The following is a 16,993-nucleotide window of genomic DNA, read 5'->3' on the forward strand; positions in this document are numbered from 1 at the left end:
TTTTTTTCTCAGTATAAATTTTATTTCCATTTAAATTGCCAGATTCACTTCATTAAAAAAAAAAATAAACCAAATTCCATTCAATCTCTCCAGAAGTCAAGCAGACGTGGACATACATTAGGAGAAGTGATTACCAAGCACAGGACCTGTGAAGCACAGCAAGCTGCTTGCAGTGCTGCTGACACCACTATGGCACAGGCTTGTGTGTACAGAAGAGCAGGGAAAAGCATCCACGGCTGCAAACTTGGACAAAACATGTTTTGAGTTTATTACAGTATGAGGAAAAATAAAATCACAAGTGAAAGAAAGAGGAGCAACTCCAGCTCTGAAGTCACCAGTGTGTCCCAGAATGAATCATCACTTTATCCCAGCTCTGCCTTGCAGGCACATCCACTGAAGCACTTGAAAGAGCAGCCTGGCTTTACATGGAAATTGCAAATGGGTGGAGCTGAGAAGAACACAGGAGCTGAGAGGGTCACCAGGAGCTCCACAGCAAGAGGACACAACACTCCAAGTGAGGTCTCACCAGGGCCGAGCAGAGGGGGAGGAGAACCTCCCTTGACCTGCTGGACACACTCCTCCTGATGCACCCCAGGACACCACTGGCCTTCTTGGCCACGAGGGCACGTTGTTGTTCCACTCAGGTGTCTCAAGAGCAGCCACACACCAGCCATGGCCATGAAGACTCTCTGTCCACTCCTGGCCTAATGAAGACTGTGGCCACTTCTGCGTGGGACTGGCTCGTATCTCAACCACACTCCAATGCCATTAGATCAGAAGAGTAAAATCTGGGTCCTCTGAGCCCTTCTTCATCTCTCAAGACAATTCCTGCACTTATTCTTTGGGTCTTTTATTTGAAAATTTGGCCCTGTACTCATTTCCTTCTCTGGACCCTACACTTGCTACTGTATCAGGTGAAGGTTGTCCCAGAAGAAATTACAGATTATTTACTTCGGAGAAGATTTTTATACCATAAATAAGGCTGAAAGCTGGAAGACAATTCCCTGTCTGACTGTTTTGAGAAAACCATTCCAAATGCAACTTAAAATTTGGCCTGGGATCCTCCAGTGCCTGGTAACTTGTAGCTGGAACTTCTGGTCAGGTGACATTTGATTTGATCTGGAAACGAAGGGCCACAAAACATCATTCTCACCAAGCACATGGGGGACATGTCTCCCCAAGCTCTTCATGCTCTTGAGCAGGCAATTGAAGAATTCTCCACTCAAAATGTCATCTCTCACAGCCAGCTCAGAACCCCTGCACCTCCAGGCTGGCAGAGCAAAGCCATGTGTGCTCAGCCAGGCAGGAGCAAGGTCAGGTTCATACAGCTAAGATACACCAAACTTCTTCACTTGCAGCCCTAATGCCCTCAACCTCCCTCAAGAAGTTTAGTCTTACAATGGTTTTTCAGGTTTCAACTCACAAAATAAAAACATCATCAAGACATTACAAACAACCTCAGGCTCTTCAAGTACACACATTTCTGGCCATAAAAAAAGCCCCATGTAATAGCACTTAAGTCCCTGCAAAATCTCTTGGATTACTTTGGTTTCCTAGATAAAAAGACTGCAAAACATCACACAGGAAAAGGAAAAACTAAACAATTCTGAAACGTTTTATTGGTAGTTCAAAGTGCTTCAGATCAGACATTCCAGTCCCTGGGACCCTGGGTGGACTGGGAACCAGTCTGCAACACAACAGCTGAGTGTGAACACAAACAGGGCAGGCTGGAACCAGAACCCAGGGCAAGCACCAGGCACCCACAAACTGGCAGTGCTAAATCATGTGGGTGCCAGTGCCCACCCCAGCTCTGGCAGTAAGTATCAAGGATCTAGACAAAACAGTCCTGAGCTGGAGACCCTTGGTAAGGCTTTGAGTGCACGTGGGTTTTTAAAGTCCTTTTCTAAAATTATCACAAAAGACAGGCTAGCATTCTTCAAACAGTTGTGATCCTTCATTTCAGTATAAAACACATATGCAAACATGGCTTAAGATCCATGATCACTCAGGATATAATTTTAAAGTTTGTATTAAAAATATTTTTTTCAATCCAAATGATAAATATTTTAAAATAAGCACTTACAAAAATAAATGGTCCATTCCCATAAGGAAGGACATATATAGCTGAGATTCTGAATACATCTTGAGGCAACATAATTATGGAGGAAGCTAGTTAATAACATCTTTGGTATGAGAGTATAATGCATTAATATTCATGCACTCTTGTCTTCCCTTGGCAGGCACACTCTACAGACAAGTGAAGAGGCAGCTTTTCCTTAATTTCTTGATATGTCTTCCAAATACAACATACAAATATTTCTAACATGTCTTCCTATGATAATAGGAGAAAAGCCCAAGATTCTCCTGGCTCTTCCTATGACTTTCGTATCTAAAACAGAATGAAGATGGGAGGAAAAAGACAAAGTGAACACAAATGCAGTTTCTTTCTAGCAAGTAAGCAGCATCTACAATAAATCAAAATCAATGAAAAAATTCCTCTAGAGGAAAGCCTGTTTCCTTCAGTGTTGTATAGATCAACTGCCAACACAGAATAACAATGAATCTGTTTGGATTCATTGCTGCAAGTTCAGACACACGAAGGAGATCTCTGAGTTAAGTGAGGAGGCAGCTTTACACCTGGGGACAGCTCCAGAACGTGCCAGCCTGGAATATCACGTCCAGGTCTGGTAGCCCTGTTACACATGGGGCTTTGATCTACTGCAGAAGTACAGGAAAGAGCCTCAAAAACTGGAAGCGAAACATTTGGACATATTAGTTGGTAATTTCAGCAAAAATAAAGATGGAGAGCTGACTTGAGGCACAGGGACCTCCACAGGGACAAAACATGAAATGTCAGCTGGCACATGAAAAAGGGTCTAAGGGTTCTGCAATCTGGTAGGGAAAGGCTTAACAAAATGACAGGCTGAAGCTGAAACCAGTTTGAACTCAGAATAAGATACTTTTAATGCCAGGGACATTAACTGGGACCAAAGGAAGTTACGGATTTTCTGAGTTTTTTGTCTCAGCCCTGAATGCTTTTATGAAAATGCTTCTATCAAATGCTGGTGATAGGACCTGATGAAGGGAAGTGATGGCAGGGAAGGAAACACATGGGTTAGCCTTGAAGGTCTAAGGGTTCCGTTTCAGCCTTAAACCCTTACTCCACAGAGAGTCCAGCTGAGGGCCTCTGATCTGGGAATGAAGGGTGACACAGCCCAGACTCCCACATCACCTGAAATATCATAGAATGGTTTGAGTTGGAAGGACCTTAAAGATCATTGAGTTCCAACCCCTTGCATGGGCAGGGACACCTCCCACTAGACCAGGTTGCTCATATCCATGAGACCAGGGTATGAGGAGCAGAAGGCACTAAACCAAAATGGAGTCTGGATTCTGCTCCCCATCTACTGTGTGAAGACTGGCACTTCTCACAGCACCATGGGAAGACTCAAGAGAAAGTAACACCTCTGACTCAGCCACCTTTTCTCCCTGGACCTCTCCCACTAGCACTGAATCACTGCTTTGCTGAAGTTGATGCATTTGGACTCATCAACACACCTTCTGCTAAGAGCTGCGATGTTGGGTGAATGGAAGGTAGGACTGTGAAGAGGAGCAGGAGCTCTGCTCTGCTGCCTGCTGTGAAGCAGGGGGCTTTCAGCCCACAGGGAGAGCTAAACCCAGAGCTAAAACCAGGGGCAACAGCTGCAGCTGCTCAGGCATGTCAAACATCCTCCAGCCCCAGCACTGATCATGCTTCAACCAGCTCCCAAGGGATGTGGAAGCCAGAAGGTTTGGGTCTGTCTTGCAACTGTTGGGGATCATGACCCATTGCTATAGCAACAGGAGCTCACATGACCACTGTCTTTAAAAAGAGCCCCTGTTTGTGGCATCCTCTGCAGGCAAACTATCCATTATTTATATCTCGGCATGTCTGAAGCACAATTTGTATCCCCACCTCATTAATGAATGATGACACCTTGACCTGCTCTATTAAGCAAGCTATGCTAGAGCCAGGGGCAGGCTGCTCTCCTGCCTCATGCTGAAGTAATGGCAACCAAGCCAGAAACCAGTGAGGAACATTACCTGAGTTAGAGCAGTACCAGCACAAGGCAACACCAGCCACGACACTGAAACAGGCCAGGAAAAACACTGGACCTATGGGAAGTGGAAAAGGAAAGACATTAGGACAGAACAGAGCACTGGAAATTTAGTTCAGGTCATAGATCATCAATTGCTATTAATATGCACAATTAAGTGTATTCAAACTAAGCTAACACATTCACAATTATGTATGTTCTGTAGCTAATGTACTATGAAGCACATTTTCTACACTGCAATTAAATTTTGCTACAGTTGCTCTGACACCACTCACAGGTCACCTCTGTTCCTCTAGCAATACCCTGTGAAATCCAAGTGAAAGCTTCCTTAGACGTTTTGTCTCTCTAAAACTCTCTAAAAACCCCTTTAAACACTACAAGAAAATACTAAGTAGAATAATGGGAGCTCAGCACACAGTGCAGCAGGTTACTCTGGCCCAGTGCCCTGCCTGGGGGCAGCAGTAGAGCAGGTGAGACTGCAGCCCCTTGGAGGGGGATTTTTAGGGCTTTGGTTTTACCCCATGGATGCTACACAAATCCCACTTTAATGACAAGAGCAAATATTCTTGTCCCTCTTTACAATTCTGCTGGAAGCTGAAATGCAGAGACACACACACACACCTAAAACACCTCCCTCTGGAAACTTTTCCCTCATGTGCCTGCCTGGACCTACATGCAGTTTAATGCTGATGTTCAGTATTAATGTTCAATAAAACGCTCCTAATTCGTAGTTATTCACAGACAAAACCTCATCAAGATGTATATCTGCTTCTTTATTATCTAATATTCTATTTGCATTTACTACTTCATTATGAATGTAGCTACAACTAAACTTCATCTGCTAATTTAAGGACAAATTGAGTCAGTAGAGCTGACCATGGGGACAAGGACATCGGGGAGATACCAAAGGAGCAAGGACTGGGTTGCTCCTTTGGCTGCCAACTCCTAGTGAGAGTGGCTGGCAGCCAGACAACCTTCAGCCTGGGGCCAGCTCTTTCATCAGCATCAGTAAGAACAGAAATTGTTTAATGTTCTTATTTCCAAGCACCTTCTCTGTTCTTCCTGTGCTGTTAACGCTGCAGTCAGCAACAGGGCTGAGAAAAACAGCACCTTGGTCCACAGTCCAAGCAGCAACACCCCAGGCAAAACCAGACATGGAGTTAAACTGTGTTTCTGCCCCTCCTTTCAGTTTTCTCTCAAGGGAATGCTGGCAAAAGGGCATAGTTCATAGAGAGTGCTTTTAGTCTCTCCTAAATGTATCCAAATTTCTAACTGAAATATCAGTTCAACTGAAATGATAGAACAGTTTGTTGTGACTTCTGAAAATTCTTCAGCTTTCTTTCAGGTCTTCAATTCCTTTTCAAAATATCTATCAATGAATAAAATATTTGCCTGTGCAAGCTGGGCATTGAACAGCAGAATGAAAAAGAAAATATGTTTTCCTCAGGAAAATAGATTGAAAGTTCACCCTTGCTCATCTTCCTTTCTGTCTCTGTTTTCAAAATGATTTGTCCTTAAATTGAAAGCTTAGAAAAACCTCAAAAAAAAGGTGAAAGTTATATAAAAAAATTACTGATGACCTTATGCAAAACAACTGCAGCAGCAGCTTAATAGACCTTAGTATTTAAGCACTGATGAAATCCTAGGAAATGAAGGGTTTAGCTGTATCAGTGTAAGCAAAAATACCACTGTAAATATTGCTTAAACTCTACAGTCTCTTGAAGTTCCTGGCACTGGTTTCCTTAACAGCAGCTCAGTATGTTATCCTTCATTAATTCCACTTAGCTTGTGACAGCAAAGACATAATAAAGCAAACAATTTGTTACATGAAATGCAAATTACATGATAGAATAAATTGCATCATAATCTGAAAAGCCATTCCATCCGGTGACACTGTAGGCATTTATTTACCCCTGTCATTTAGCATATATTTCTCCTTGTCTGTGTCTATCCCTGTGGAATCTGTAGTCTCTAGAAATAAAAGCAACACATGAGAAGTTAGTTCTCAGCTCAAGCAAACAAACAAACATAATGAGCACATGCAAAATTGTGCAAAAGGACACATTTCAGAAAAATACCCGATTTTGACATAAAATATGGATCCCTCCAAAGGTAAATCATCACTACAGGTGAATCTGGATAGTTGTTGATCAAAAGCCAGAGGCACTGGAATGCAATAATAGGAATATAAAGAGCTGCAGCAGCACCTCTGAGCTGGTTAAGCACTAACCATGTAAGGAACTTTACACTTGTTTCCCAAGAGAGGAAAGCAGGAGCTAATCCCTCCACAATGCCAGGCACTTTCATTGTCATAAGCACAATCTATTTGTTAATATAGGTGCTAATCTGAAAACACCCCTAGAATGTAATGATTCTGGTATTGAGGGACTCTCTGGCATTAACGTTCTGGCAGATGAAGCACTTGGAACACGCTGCTTGGTGCAGATTATTGACCTGAAATCTGGCCTTGGCCAAAGACACAGCTTCTGTGAAAGTCTGTAGGCACCATGTGCTAACATCTTGCACAAATCATTTTTCCCTCTTTTGCAAGCTCTAGTAGAAAAGGAGGTTGACCTTAAGGCAAGGTGCTCAGCAGTCAGCAACAATAAAGCTGTTCCTGCTTTGGGCAGAAAGACCTGCAGCTCTTTCAGAAGTGCCTTTGCCATACAGATCATAAAGGTCTGGGTTGGAAGGGACCTCAAAGATCATCTCAATCCAACCCCCTGCATGGGCAGGGACACCCCCCCCAGCCTAGGTTGCTCCAAGCCCCATCCAACCTGCCCTTCAACACTGCCAGGGATGGGGCAGCCACAGCTTCCCTGGGCAACCTGGGCCAGGGTCTCACCACTCTCACAGTAAAGTCTTTACTCCTAACGTCTAATCAAAATGTTCCCCCTTCAAGTTTTAAACCACTGCACCTTGTCCTCTCGCTACATGCCCGTGCAAAAAGTCCTGCCCCAGCTTTCCTGTAGCCCCTTCAGGTATTGGAAAGCTGCTATAAGGTCTCCCTGGAGCCTCCTCTTCTCCAGGCTGAACAACCTCAACTCCCTTAGCCTGTCTTCATAGGGGAGGTGCTCCAGCCCTAGGATCATTTTTGTCGCCCTCCTCTGGACTTGCTCAAGGAGCTCTGTGTCCTTCTTATGTTGGGGGCCTCATAACTGGACAAAGTATTTCAGGTGGGGTCTCACAAGACCAGATGTGTAGATAACCTTGTCTGCAGAAGGTGTGTGCAACACCAAAGGACCCTGCTGTGACTATAAATGCCAGAGGAATCATGAATCTGCCAAACAGCTTTTTCAGCCAAACTGCTTTGTGGTTGAGGGTTAAAAAAAAAAAAAAAAAGTAAAAAAAAAAAAAAAGGTGAATTCTCTGAATTTGCCTGTCACTAGGGAAGAACCTGACACAGCTTGGTTTCAACTTTTGCATGACAATCTGGAGCTGGGTGAGGTGCCTTGGCAAATTGCCCTGTACACCAAGGAGGACCTGCTGTCAGCCACTGTGAGACAAGGAACATCATTTCCCATGCTGAACATGTCCCTCTGCACTTTGGTCAGGCTCTCCCTGGGTGAGCCTGATCTGATCCTTGATCTTTTAAGTCTGTGTCAGCGCTGAGAGAAAATAAAAGCTCTTCCAAGTCACCTGGAAGCTCCTGTTGAGCTCCACTAGCTCTGCAACTGCCTGTGCTGTGTGCCCTACTCACCCTCTAGTGGGATTCAGAGACATTACTGAACACTCACTTGCAGTATCAGACTTGAGGCCAAGAAACTTTGTTCTAGCACAAAATTTAAAGTTCTTTTAAAAAAGAAAAAGAAATATTTAAGAGGATGCTATCTGTAAAAAACATTCTTCATATGTACAGCTGCATGTAACCTCTTAGGCTAAGAGGGAGCTTTTCCCAAAGAATAAAACTGTTTGCAGTCCTAGTTTTAAAAGCTGCACAGATGTTTACTGACCATTCAACCCAGGATGCAGACATTGTTTTAGTTACCAGAACTCATAAGAAGCAGCAAACATATTAACACAACTACCTCATTATCTCCTTCTCAAGCCAATACAAGGAAATGGCACAATCTTAGCAGGTTGTAGCATATTAACTCAGTTATTTAAATTATTCTCATTGTTCTGAGGATGGTAACATAAGAGTGTAGCAAGACAGAGAAATTAATGACTTGTGATGGCTACTGGAGTCCCTTTGCACAATGCAATGGCAGCAAAACAGCTTTGGGGCACCACAAAGAGCTCCATTTTTTCTGTGAAGCACAAGTACTTGTCACGTGCAGTCAGGAGATGGGAAGCCCTGACCCTGCCTGCTTATGTGGCTACCCAGGGAAAAGCTCTCTGCAGTCACCATGTACACCAGGGGCATGGACAAGCATATCTCTGCTCCTTCCATATGGGATGTAGTCAGGCCTTGGCTACTGTGCAGACAAATGTTGTGGTACATTTTCAGAAATGGCTTGTAGAAGGTGTTACTGAACATTAACAGAGCTTAAACTCTTAAATTATCAACACACTCTTGAAATTTTAATTCTTCGTGACTACATTAAGACTTCTTAAGTCACCCTGGCAGAAAAACCTATTGCTCTTGAGCTCTACCTGAGTAAAAACGATAGATCCAAGACGATTTTATGTAAGAGCCTGTTCCCTCAAAGGGCATGACTTGTGCAAGGTGAGTGTCAGATCAAAAGCAGTGTCTGAAGGCTGTTGGGAGGCTGAATCAAGTGGGATTCATGCTCATCTGAGATCTGTGGCAGAGATGGGCCCAGATTACAGACCCATTAGCCTCACGTCAGTCCCTGGAAGCAAATCCTCCTGGGGACTGTTACAAATCAACTGAAGCACCTGACTGGGAAAAGCCAACAGGGTTTTACCAGGGGCAAATTGTGCTTGACAAACCTGATCACCTTTTACAACAAAGTTACCCGCTCAGTTGATGCAGGGGAAGTGGTGGACATTGCCTACCTGGACTTCTCCAAGGCTTCTGATAGAATCCCTGCAGACTCCTCCTGGAGAAACTGACTCATTACAGCTTTGACAAGTGGTCTATGTGGTGGGTGGGGAACTGGCTGACAGACCATACCCAGAGAGTGATAGTAAATAGTTCCTCCTCAAACTGGCAACCAGTCACAGGTAGAGTCCCCAGGGATCAATATCAAGCCTGATGCTGTGTAACATCCTCAGAAGTGAGCTGGATGTGGGGATCAAGAGCACCCTGATGAAATTTGCTAATGACACCAAGATGAGTAGAAAGGCTGACACTCCAGAAGGGAGGGCCGCCCTCCAGGAAGACCCAGACAGGCTGGAGGAGTGGGCGAGCAGGAACCTTCTGAAGTTCAACAGGGAGAAGTGCAAGGTCTTGCACCTGGGAACATGTAACCCAGGAGTGCAGTTCAGCCTGGGATCCATCTGGCTGGAGAAGCAGCCCTGTGGGAAGGGACCTGGGGGTCTTGGTGGGTAACAGGCTCACCATGAGTGAACAGTGAACTGCAGGACAAAGAGAGCCACAGGGATGCTGGGCTGCATCACCAAAGGCATCAGCAGCAGAGATCAAGAAGTCATCATCCCGCTCTACTCAGCACTGGTCAGACCAAACCTGGAGCATTGCCTTCAGTTCTGGTCCCTGCTCTACAAAAAGGATGAGACAGCTGGAGAGGGTCCAGAGAAGGGCCACAAGGATGATGAGAGGACTGGAGGACCTGCCATATGAGGAGAAGCTGAGAGAACTGGGTTTGTTCAGCTGTGAGAAAAGAAGGCTCAGGGGAGACCTTATTACCATGTTCCAGTTCCTAAAGGGTGGCTCCCAAGAAGATGGACACTCCCTATTTACGAGGAAAAGACAAGGGATCATGGGCACAAGTTGCTCCTAGGGAGATTCCAGTTGGACACAAGGGGTAAATTTTTCCCCATGAGGACAGTCCAACATTGGAATAGTCTCCCAAGGGAAGTGGTGGATTCCCCCACATTGGACAATTTTAAGTCTCAACTTGACAGGGTGCTGAGCCACCTCATATAAACTATAGTAGTACCTAGAAGGGTTGGACCAGATGATCCTTGAGGTCCCTTCCAATCTGGCATTCTAGGATTCCACAATCAGATTTTCCCAGTTCAAGAGGGTTTGGGTATGGAAACCTGGGGTAACCTGGCAGCTTCCCTGAGCGGGCAGGAAAATAACGCAGCCTTCCACCAGCTGTATTTGTGCTGGACAGACAGAAACCTTGTCCTTCCAAACAGAAGGAAAAACAAAGGAGGACCATGCATTGTCTTCAAAGGTAATGACAATTTTGTGTGCCATTTTCCCTCCAGAAATAAGTAGTATGTTGTCTCTTTTTTTAAACCTATGGACTTCTGGTGTAACGACGTGAATCTCACTGGAGTTTGACCCATGTGTCTAAAATTATCCCTGGCACCCAACTGTAGAGTTTCTTACAGCTACAAATCATTTGGCCGGTGAAACACTCTTGCTGTTAAAGACTTCTTCAACTGCAGTCCCCTTGCAGCTTCATTAACTCAAACTTGGGAGCCTTCCCTCACGCAACTTCAGTATGCAGGATGCCTGAATGTATTGCCCATCCATTCAGAATGAGGTTCTTCTCTCCAGTTTATTAGGTAGGGGGAAAAAGCCAAACACCAATACACAGCAAGCATTGTCCCAGGTTGGCAAGACTTGATACTTTTCCTTAAAGAAATCACAGAACCAGAGAATGGTGAAGGTTGGAAGGGACCTTAAAGATCATCAGCATCCAACCTCCCAGCTATGAGCAGGGACACCTCCCACCAGACCAGGCTGCAGAAACCTCATGCAACCTGGCCTTCAACACCACCAGGGAGGGGGATCAACAACCTCCCTAGGAAACCTATTCCAGCACCTTACTACTCTCATGGTGGAGAATTTATTCCTGATGTCTAACCTAAGTCTACCCTCTTTCAGTTTAAAACAGTTACTCCTTGTCCTATCACTGCCCTCTAAGGCAAAAAGCCCCTCCCCAGCTTTCCTGGAGCCCCTTCAGGCACTGGAAGGTGCTCTAAGGTCTCCCTGGAGCCTTCTCTTCTCCAGGCTGAACAGCCTCAATTCTCTCAGCCTGTCTCCAGAGCAGAGCTGTTCCAGCCCTTTGATCACCTTTGAGGCCCTTCTCTGGACCCTCCCCAACAGGTCCAAGTCTCTCCTGTGCTGAGGGCTCCAGAGCTGTTCACAGCACTCCAGGTGGGGTCTCACCAGAGCAGAGTAGAGGGGCAGAATCACCTCCCTGGCCACATTTCTTTTGATGCAGCCATGGATGTGACTGCCCCTCTGGGCTGCAAGTTCACATTGTTTGCTCATGTCATCTACTGCTACCCCCAGGTCCTTTTCCTCAGGGCTACTCTCCAGCCATCCTCCCCCCAGCCTGTATTTGTGCCTGGGGTTGTGCTGGCCCAGGGGCAGGACCTTGCACTCGGCCTTGTTGAACTTCATGAGGCTGGCACTGGCCCACCTCTCCAGCCTGTCAAGGTCCTTCTGGATGGCATCCCTTCCCTCTAAGCTGTCGACTACTCCACACAGCTTAGGATCATCAGCAAACTTGCTGAGGAGACACTCAGTCCCACTGTCCATGTATCCAAAAAGGATGCTGAACAGCACTGGTCCAAGTACTGACTCCTGAGGAACACCACTCCTCACTTGTCTCCACTGGGACACTGAACCATTGACCACAATGTTCTGGGTGGGGCCATCCAGCCAATGACTTCTCCAGCGAGTGGTCCACCTGTCAAATCCATGTTGTGTCAAGTTTGCAGACCAGGATGTCATGTGGGACAGTGTCAGATGCCTTGCACAAATCCAGGTAGACAAAATTAGTTGCTCTGCCATTATCCACCATCTCTGTAGCTTTGTCATAGAAGGCCACCCAATTGGTCAGGCATGATTTGCCCTTGGTGAAACCATACTGGCTTTCACCAATCACCTCCTTGTTTTCCAACTGCCTTAGCAGATTTTTCAGGACGATCTGCTCCATGATCTTGCCAGGCACAGAGGTGAGACTGACCGGCTTGTAGTTCCCCAGGTCTTCCTTTTTCCCTTTTTTGAGAACAGGGGCTGTGGGACCTTTTTTTCAATGGGCAGGAACCTCACCAGACCACCATGACCTCTCCAATATGATGGACAGAGGCTCAGCAACTGCATCTGCCAGCTCCCTCAGGACCTGTGAATGGACCTCATCAGGTCCCACAGACTTGTGCACCTTCAGGTGTTTAGATGGTCATGAACCTGTTATTCTCCTATGGGGGGGGAGTTACTTCATTCTCCCAGTCCCTGCTTTCACCTTTTGTGGCCTTTGCGACGAGGCTGGAGCACTTGCCAGAGAAGACTGATGCAAAGAAGTCCTTGAGTACCTCAGCCTTCTCAATATCCTGCCTAGCTAGGCCTCACATTTCCTTCAGGGGAGGGCCCACATTTTCCTTGGTTGTTCTTTTCTCCCCAACATACCTAGAGATCCTTCGCAGTACAGGATGAAATCTGTTTGAGCCTCAGTCCTTCTGAAGCACATACACACATACTTGGGGGCAGCTTTACAGACATTGGCCAGGCCAGTCAGCTGCACAAAACAAGTCCTAGGTGATTAATCTCACAGTTCATCATTGCAAAGGCCTACAAATGCCTGCTTCATGTTCAACTGGACACAACCAGGACATTTATGAATTGAAGGAAAGCCAAACTTCTGGGCCACCACAGTTCTGAGCTTCACAAATTTGAGGTTTATGAAATTCTTATGTGTCACAAGTCAGAATAAACACAGAGGAAATAAACAAGCTACTAAGAAGTGATGGTTATGGAAAAAGAAATTGTACTTCATATGAGTTATACTGTCTTACATGTTACACTTAAGCAGTTTTAAAGACTTATTTCATATTTCAAATCAAAGAGTTCTGGACTGCCCACACAGTCAACAAACAACAAGAACTATGCAGTCAAATCCTCTTACAGCTTTTGGAAAATTCCAGTCAGAAGTAATTAAGGTATACCCCAAAACTATTTAAATAACCCGAAGAGGGTTATTTAAATAACCTAAAGCTCATCTGAAATGAGATTTCGTGATATACTGATGAGGAAATCCACAAATCAACCAACTTACAAATCAACTTACTCAAGATCTTCCTGCTTGGCAGATCATTATACAGCTGTTCAGCATTGATCTGCAGAGCCCTGTAAAACTCTTGACAGTGTCTGTCTCCTTTCTTTTGAAGGTGCTTTATCAGATCTGAAAGTCTGGTATGGAGCGATGCCTTCGGATTCCTGAACTGCAAGAGAAAAGCACCCATCAGCAGAGAGACTGGAACAGCTGGTGAATGATGTAACATCACTTTACACTATGCCAGGGAGTGAATATATGGTGCTTGTTGAGTATTTCCTAAAAGAACAGGCCAAAAAATTAAGGGGAACCTAGAAAGGATAAACATGCATCATGCAACAACCTCTGAGACACTGAGCTCCATCTGGATCTGGCCAGCACCTTGATGCACAGCACATTGCCTCTGCCTTCCCCCACTCTCTTCTCTACAGCTACTCTGTGCTTGAGGTTTTCTCTGCATTCAAAGGAAAACAGGACTCACTATTCAACAATTTGATCCTGATAGCTGTTGACAGAAGCAGCAACAAATTTTGTTACAAAGTTTCATGTTTTCAAGTTTCCCCTTCCTTGCCTAGGAACCATCACACAGAAAGGTACCTTGTACTGCTTGTACTAGTCCAAATACTAGAGTTCATCACCCCAAGATTACGTTTCACTGTTTCCACCACAATTAACTGCTGTTGCACAGCTGCATACCTACAAATTTTCATTACTCAGGCAACACGACAAGAATCTGCAGAAGAAAACACTTTTTTCTAGTCCAAAATTTGTTGAGTATTAGGAGTCCCTACACAGAGAATGAAAATGTGGACCCAGCCTTGTACACAAACCCACGTCAGCTTATTTGGCAAACATCCAAAGCCATGCTCAGCAAAGCATTCTATTTCAGAGCAGCACAGCAAATAACCTTTGCAGTACACTTGGGATCAAGTGCTGCTCTAGGGGGACAGGAATGTAACCTACCTTACAGAACACTCCTTATCACAGAATGTCAGGGGTTGGAAGGGACCTCTGAACATCATCGAGTCCAACCCCCCTGCCAGAGCAGGACCAAAACTAGGACAGGTCACTCAGAAAGGCATCCAGACAGGTCTGGAAAGTCTCCAGAGAAGGAGACTCCACAACCTCTCTGGGCAGCCTGTCCCAGGGCTCTGTCACCCTCACAGGAAAGAAGTTTCTCCTCATCTTGAGGTGGAACTTCCTGGGCTCCAGTTTGAATCCATTGCCCCTTGTCCTGTCACAGGGCACAAGTGACAAGAGCTTGTCCTGCCTTCTTGATGCCCTCATGTATTGATAGACATTAATTAGATCCCCCTCAGTCTTCTTCTCTCCAGACTGAACAGCCCCAGGTCTCTCAGCCTTTCCTCATCAGGCAGGTGTTCCAGTCCCTTCATCATCCTCGTAGCCTCCCTTGAACTCTCTCCAGTAGATCCCTGTCCCTCTGGAACTGGAGAGCCCAGAACTGGACACAACACTCCAAGTGAGGTCTCACCAGGGCCCAGTAGAGGGTGAGAAGAACCTCCCTTGATCTGCTGGAGACACTCCTCCTGATGCACCCCAGGATACCACTGGCCTTTTTGGCCTCAAGGGCACGTTGTTGTCTATGTGATACAGCTGAGACTGTGAGCTTCCTAAAAACTCCATGGAGTTGACAAAAGCTTGTCTGGATCTGTGTGAAAGCAGTTCATTTCTGTCCGCTAAGTGCAGAAGCTGCAAATAACCTTTCACACATTCTTTATGCATTTATTTTTAAGTTCTTGAGGGAATGAGATGATGTTTTATTGTGCAGGTCACACTTTTCATCTGAGGTGTGTGGCTAGACTTGCTCAGCTGATCATCTACCACTGCTCTACACCACCAAAACTCTATTTGTCTTCATGGAGTTTGATTATGAGAGAATTAGATCTATTCTTCCTCATGTCAAAATACTGATTTGCCAACACCCCAACCCTTGTACAGCCAATGAAGTCAGCAGAGCACAAGTACCAACTGATTAGTAGGGTCTGGGAAGCTTTTAACCGATTTCAACTGTCACTCCACACGTTTAAAAGGTCTCTCTCCCTAAAAACAGCTACCCATTTTTGAAAGCTTCATGCCAGTGAGGGCAGCCTTCCTCCATACTTCCACCACTGGAAGATGTTACTACCTCCATCCACTCCACAGAGCTTCCACACCTATACATGGGACTAATGTCCCTATACTCTGCCAATACTCAGAACTCTTAATCACATTAATCAGCAACTAAAACTGATTAAGCTAATAGAGATTATTTTGTGGCCACAGCTGGATGCAGCACAGATCATCCGACATGATGCTCCAGGCCCATGTGAGGAGGCAGGCGTGCAGGGCACTTGGTCACACTGTGGGATGGAGTGGCTCTAACACAGCGTGCTCCTGCAGGCACAGGGCCAGGCCTCACGGCAGGGACCAGGGCATTCAGCTCCCATAACCACTTGGCACGGGGAACGTGCCAGCCCTGTGACTTCTCCTCTGATATGGGATCCCAGATACAACTGGTCAGCAAGCGAGAGGTGAGGAAGACAGGCTGCAGATGGCACCAAGAGTCAAGTCAGGAAGAACAACACAACATTCAGAGACACAGTAAAATTCATCAAATTACCTTTTCTGCTTCTGCATTGGTAAGAATTTGGGGGTAGACTCTGTTCAGCTGAAGAATAATCTTATCAACGACTTGCTCATTCAGTCTGCTATTGCTTGTAAGAAAATACATGTCATGCTGCAGCCGATGACAATACGACTGATCTGGAAAGAAAATAATACAAAGAACAAACCACAGCAGTTAATTAGCAAGCCATTTTTAAATTCTGTAAGTTTCCTCTTCCTAATAGTGGTTAAATAGCTAAAATTAAATTATCACCATCGTGCCATTTTAGAAGGTTGAACTATCTATTAGGGAAACACAACATAGTCATATGCTTTCAGAGACCCATCCACTTAAAATGACACACATTGGAACTGGAACATTAGGAACAGCATCTCTGCCCAAGAGCCATGAACTTTTTTTGGGGAAGCACTTCTGCTTTCACTTCAGGCTGAAGGGGGCAGAAAGGGCAGCCAAAATGCAAGTACAATTTAACCATGAAGTACACTCAAACACACATACAAATAAAACTGGTATTTTTCTATTAACCCAAAACTCTGCAAACACACAAATCCCGACTTACTGTTGGTTTAGAGGTCATTTCCAGTTTGTCAGTGATGGATTTTGCAGGAGCACAGCTTTCCCTACAGCTGTCTGCCTGCAGTCCCTTGATGAAGATACAGGTACAGATCGGTTCCACGGGTTACTGTGCCCTTACCACCGTGTCAGAAATAAGTGTTACAATGTCAGCACAGCACTTGAAAACCCAGCAGCACAGAAAACAAAACCAGAACACCCCATCCCTGTCACCACACCCCCAGCACATTCCCCTTTAAACCAATTGCATGGGTTTTATGGTGTTTTGGCTACCAGAATATACATGACCATCAGCCCTTTGTGCTCTGCAATTTACAGGACATAAACAAAATAACAGATGAAAAGAGCCAGAAAACTCTGGCACGATGCACCGCACCTACACACAACCTTTCTATGCCATGCTTGGGTTTTTTGTACTACACTGTCCTTTTCCTGTAGCTGTGCAGCACTCACGGCATGTACAGGAAAGGGTTCCAGAGAACCTCTCAGCACGGCCATCCCTTCTATTCAAACAGCTACTGGCATTGCACAAAGAGCTGCAATTCTACAGGCACAACAGGATTTCAGCCACATTCTCATTTTTTAGACCAACACCA

The 16,993-nt window shown here is 45.3% G+C and overlaps 1 protein-coding gene across 7 annotated transcripts in view; it reads right to left on the bottom strand.

Moving 5' to 3' along the window:
* CARD19 (caspase recruitment domain family member 19) overlaps nucleotides 1–16,993 on the bottom strand; it is a 29,616-nt gene continuing 12,623 nt past the window's right edge. For 4 of the 7 annotated variants that reach the window (XM_051627747.1, XM_051627750.1, XM_051627745.1 and 1 more), the window contains exons 2-6: nucleotides 15,819–15,961; nucleotides 13,214–13,367; nucleotides 6,009–6,068; nucleotides 4,084–4,155; nucleotides 1–2,389 (exon numbers count right to left, since the gene is read on the bottom strand). In XM_051627747.1, the coding sequence (XP_051483707.1) occupies nucleotides 2,277–2,389; nucleotides 4,084–4,155; nucleotides 6,009–6,068; nucleotides 13,214–13,367; nucleotides 15,819–15,961 (542 nt within the window). In that variant the 3' untranslated portion in view covers nucleotides 1–2,276. Of the gene's footprint in view, nucleotides 2,390–4,083; nucleotides 4,156–6,008; nucleotides 6,069–13,201; nucleotides 13,368–15,818; nucleotides 15,962–16,383; nucleotides 16,514–16,993 lie in introns of all 7 variants that reach the window. The other 3 variants (XM_051627752.1, XM_051627748.1, XM_051627751.1) reach the window with 3 other exon arrangements.

This window comes from Apus apus, chromosome 9 (genome assembly GCF_020740795.1).
Source record: "Apus apus isolate bApuApu2 chromosome 9, bApuApu2.pri.cur, whole genome shotgun sequence".
Taxonomy (NCBI): domain Eukaryota; kingdom Metazoa; phylum Chordata; class Aves; order Apodiformes; family Apodidae; genus Apus; species Apus apus.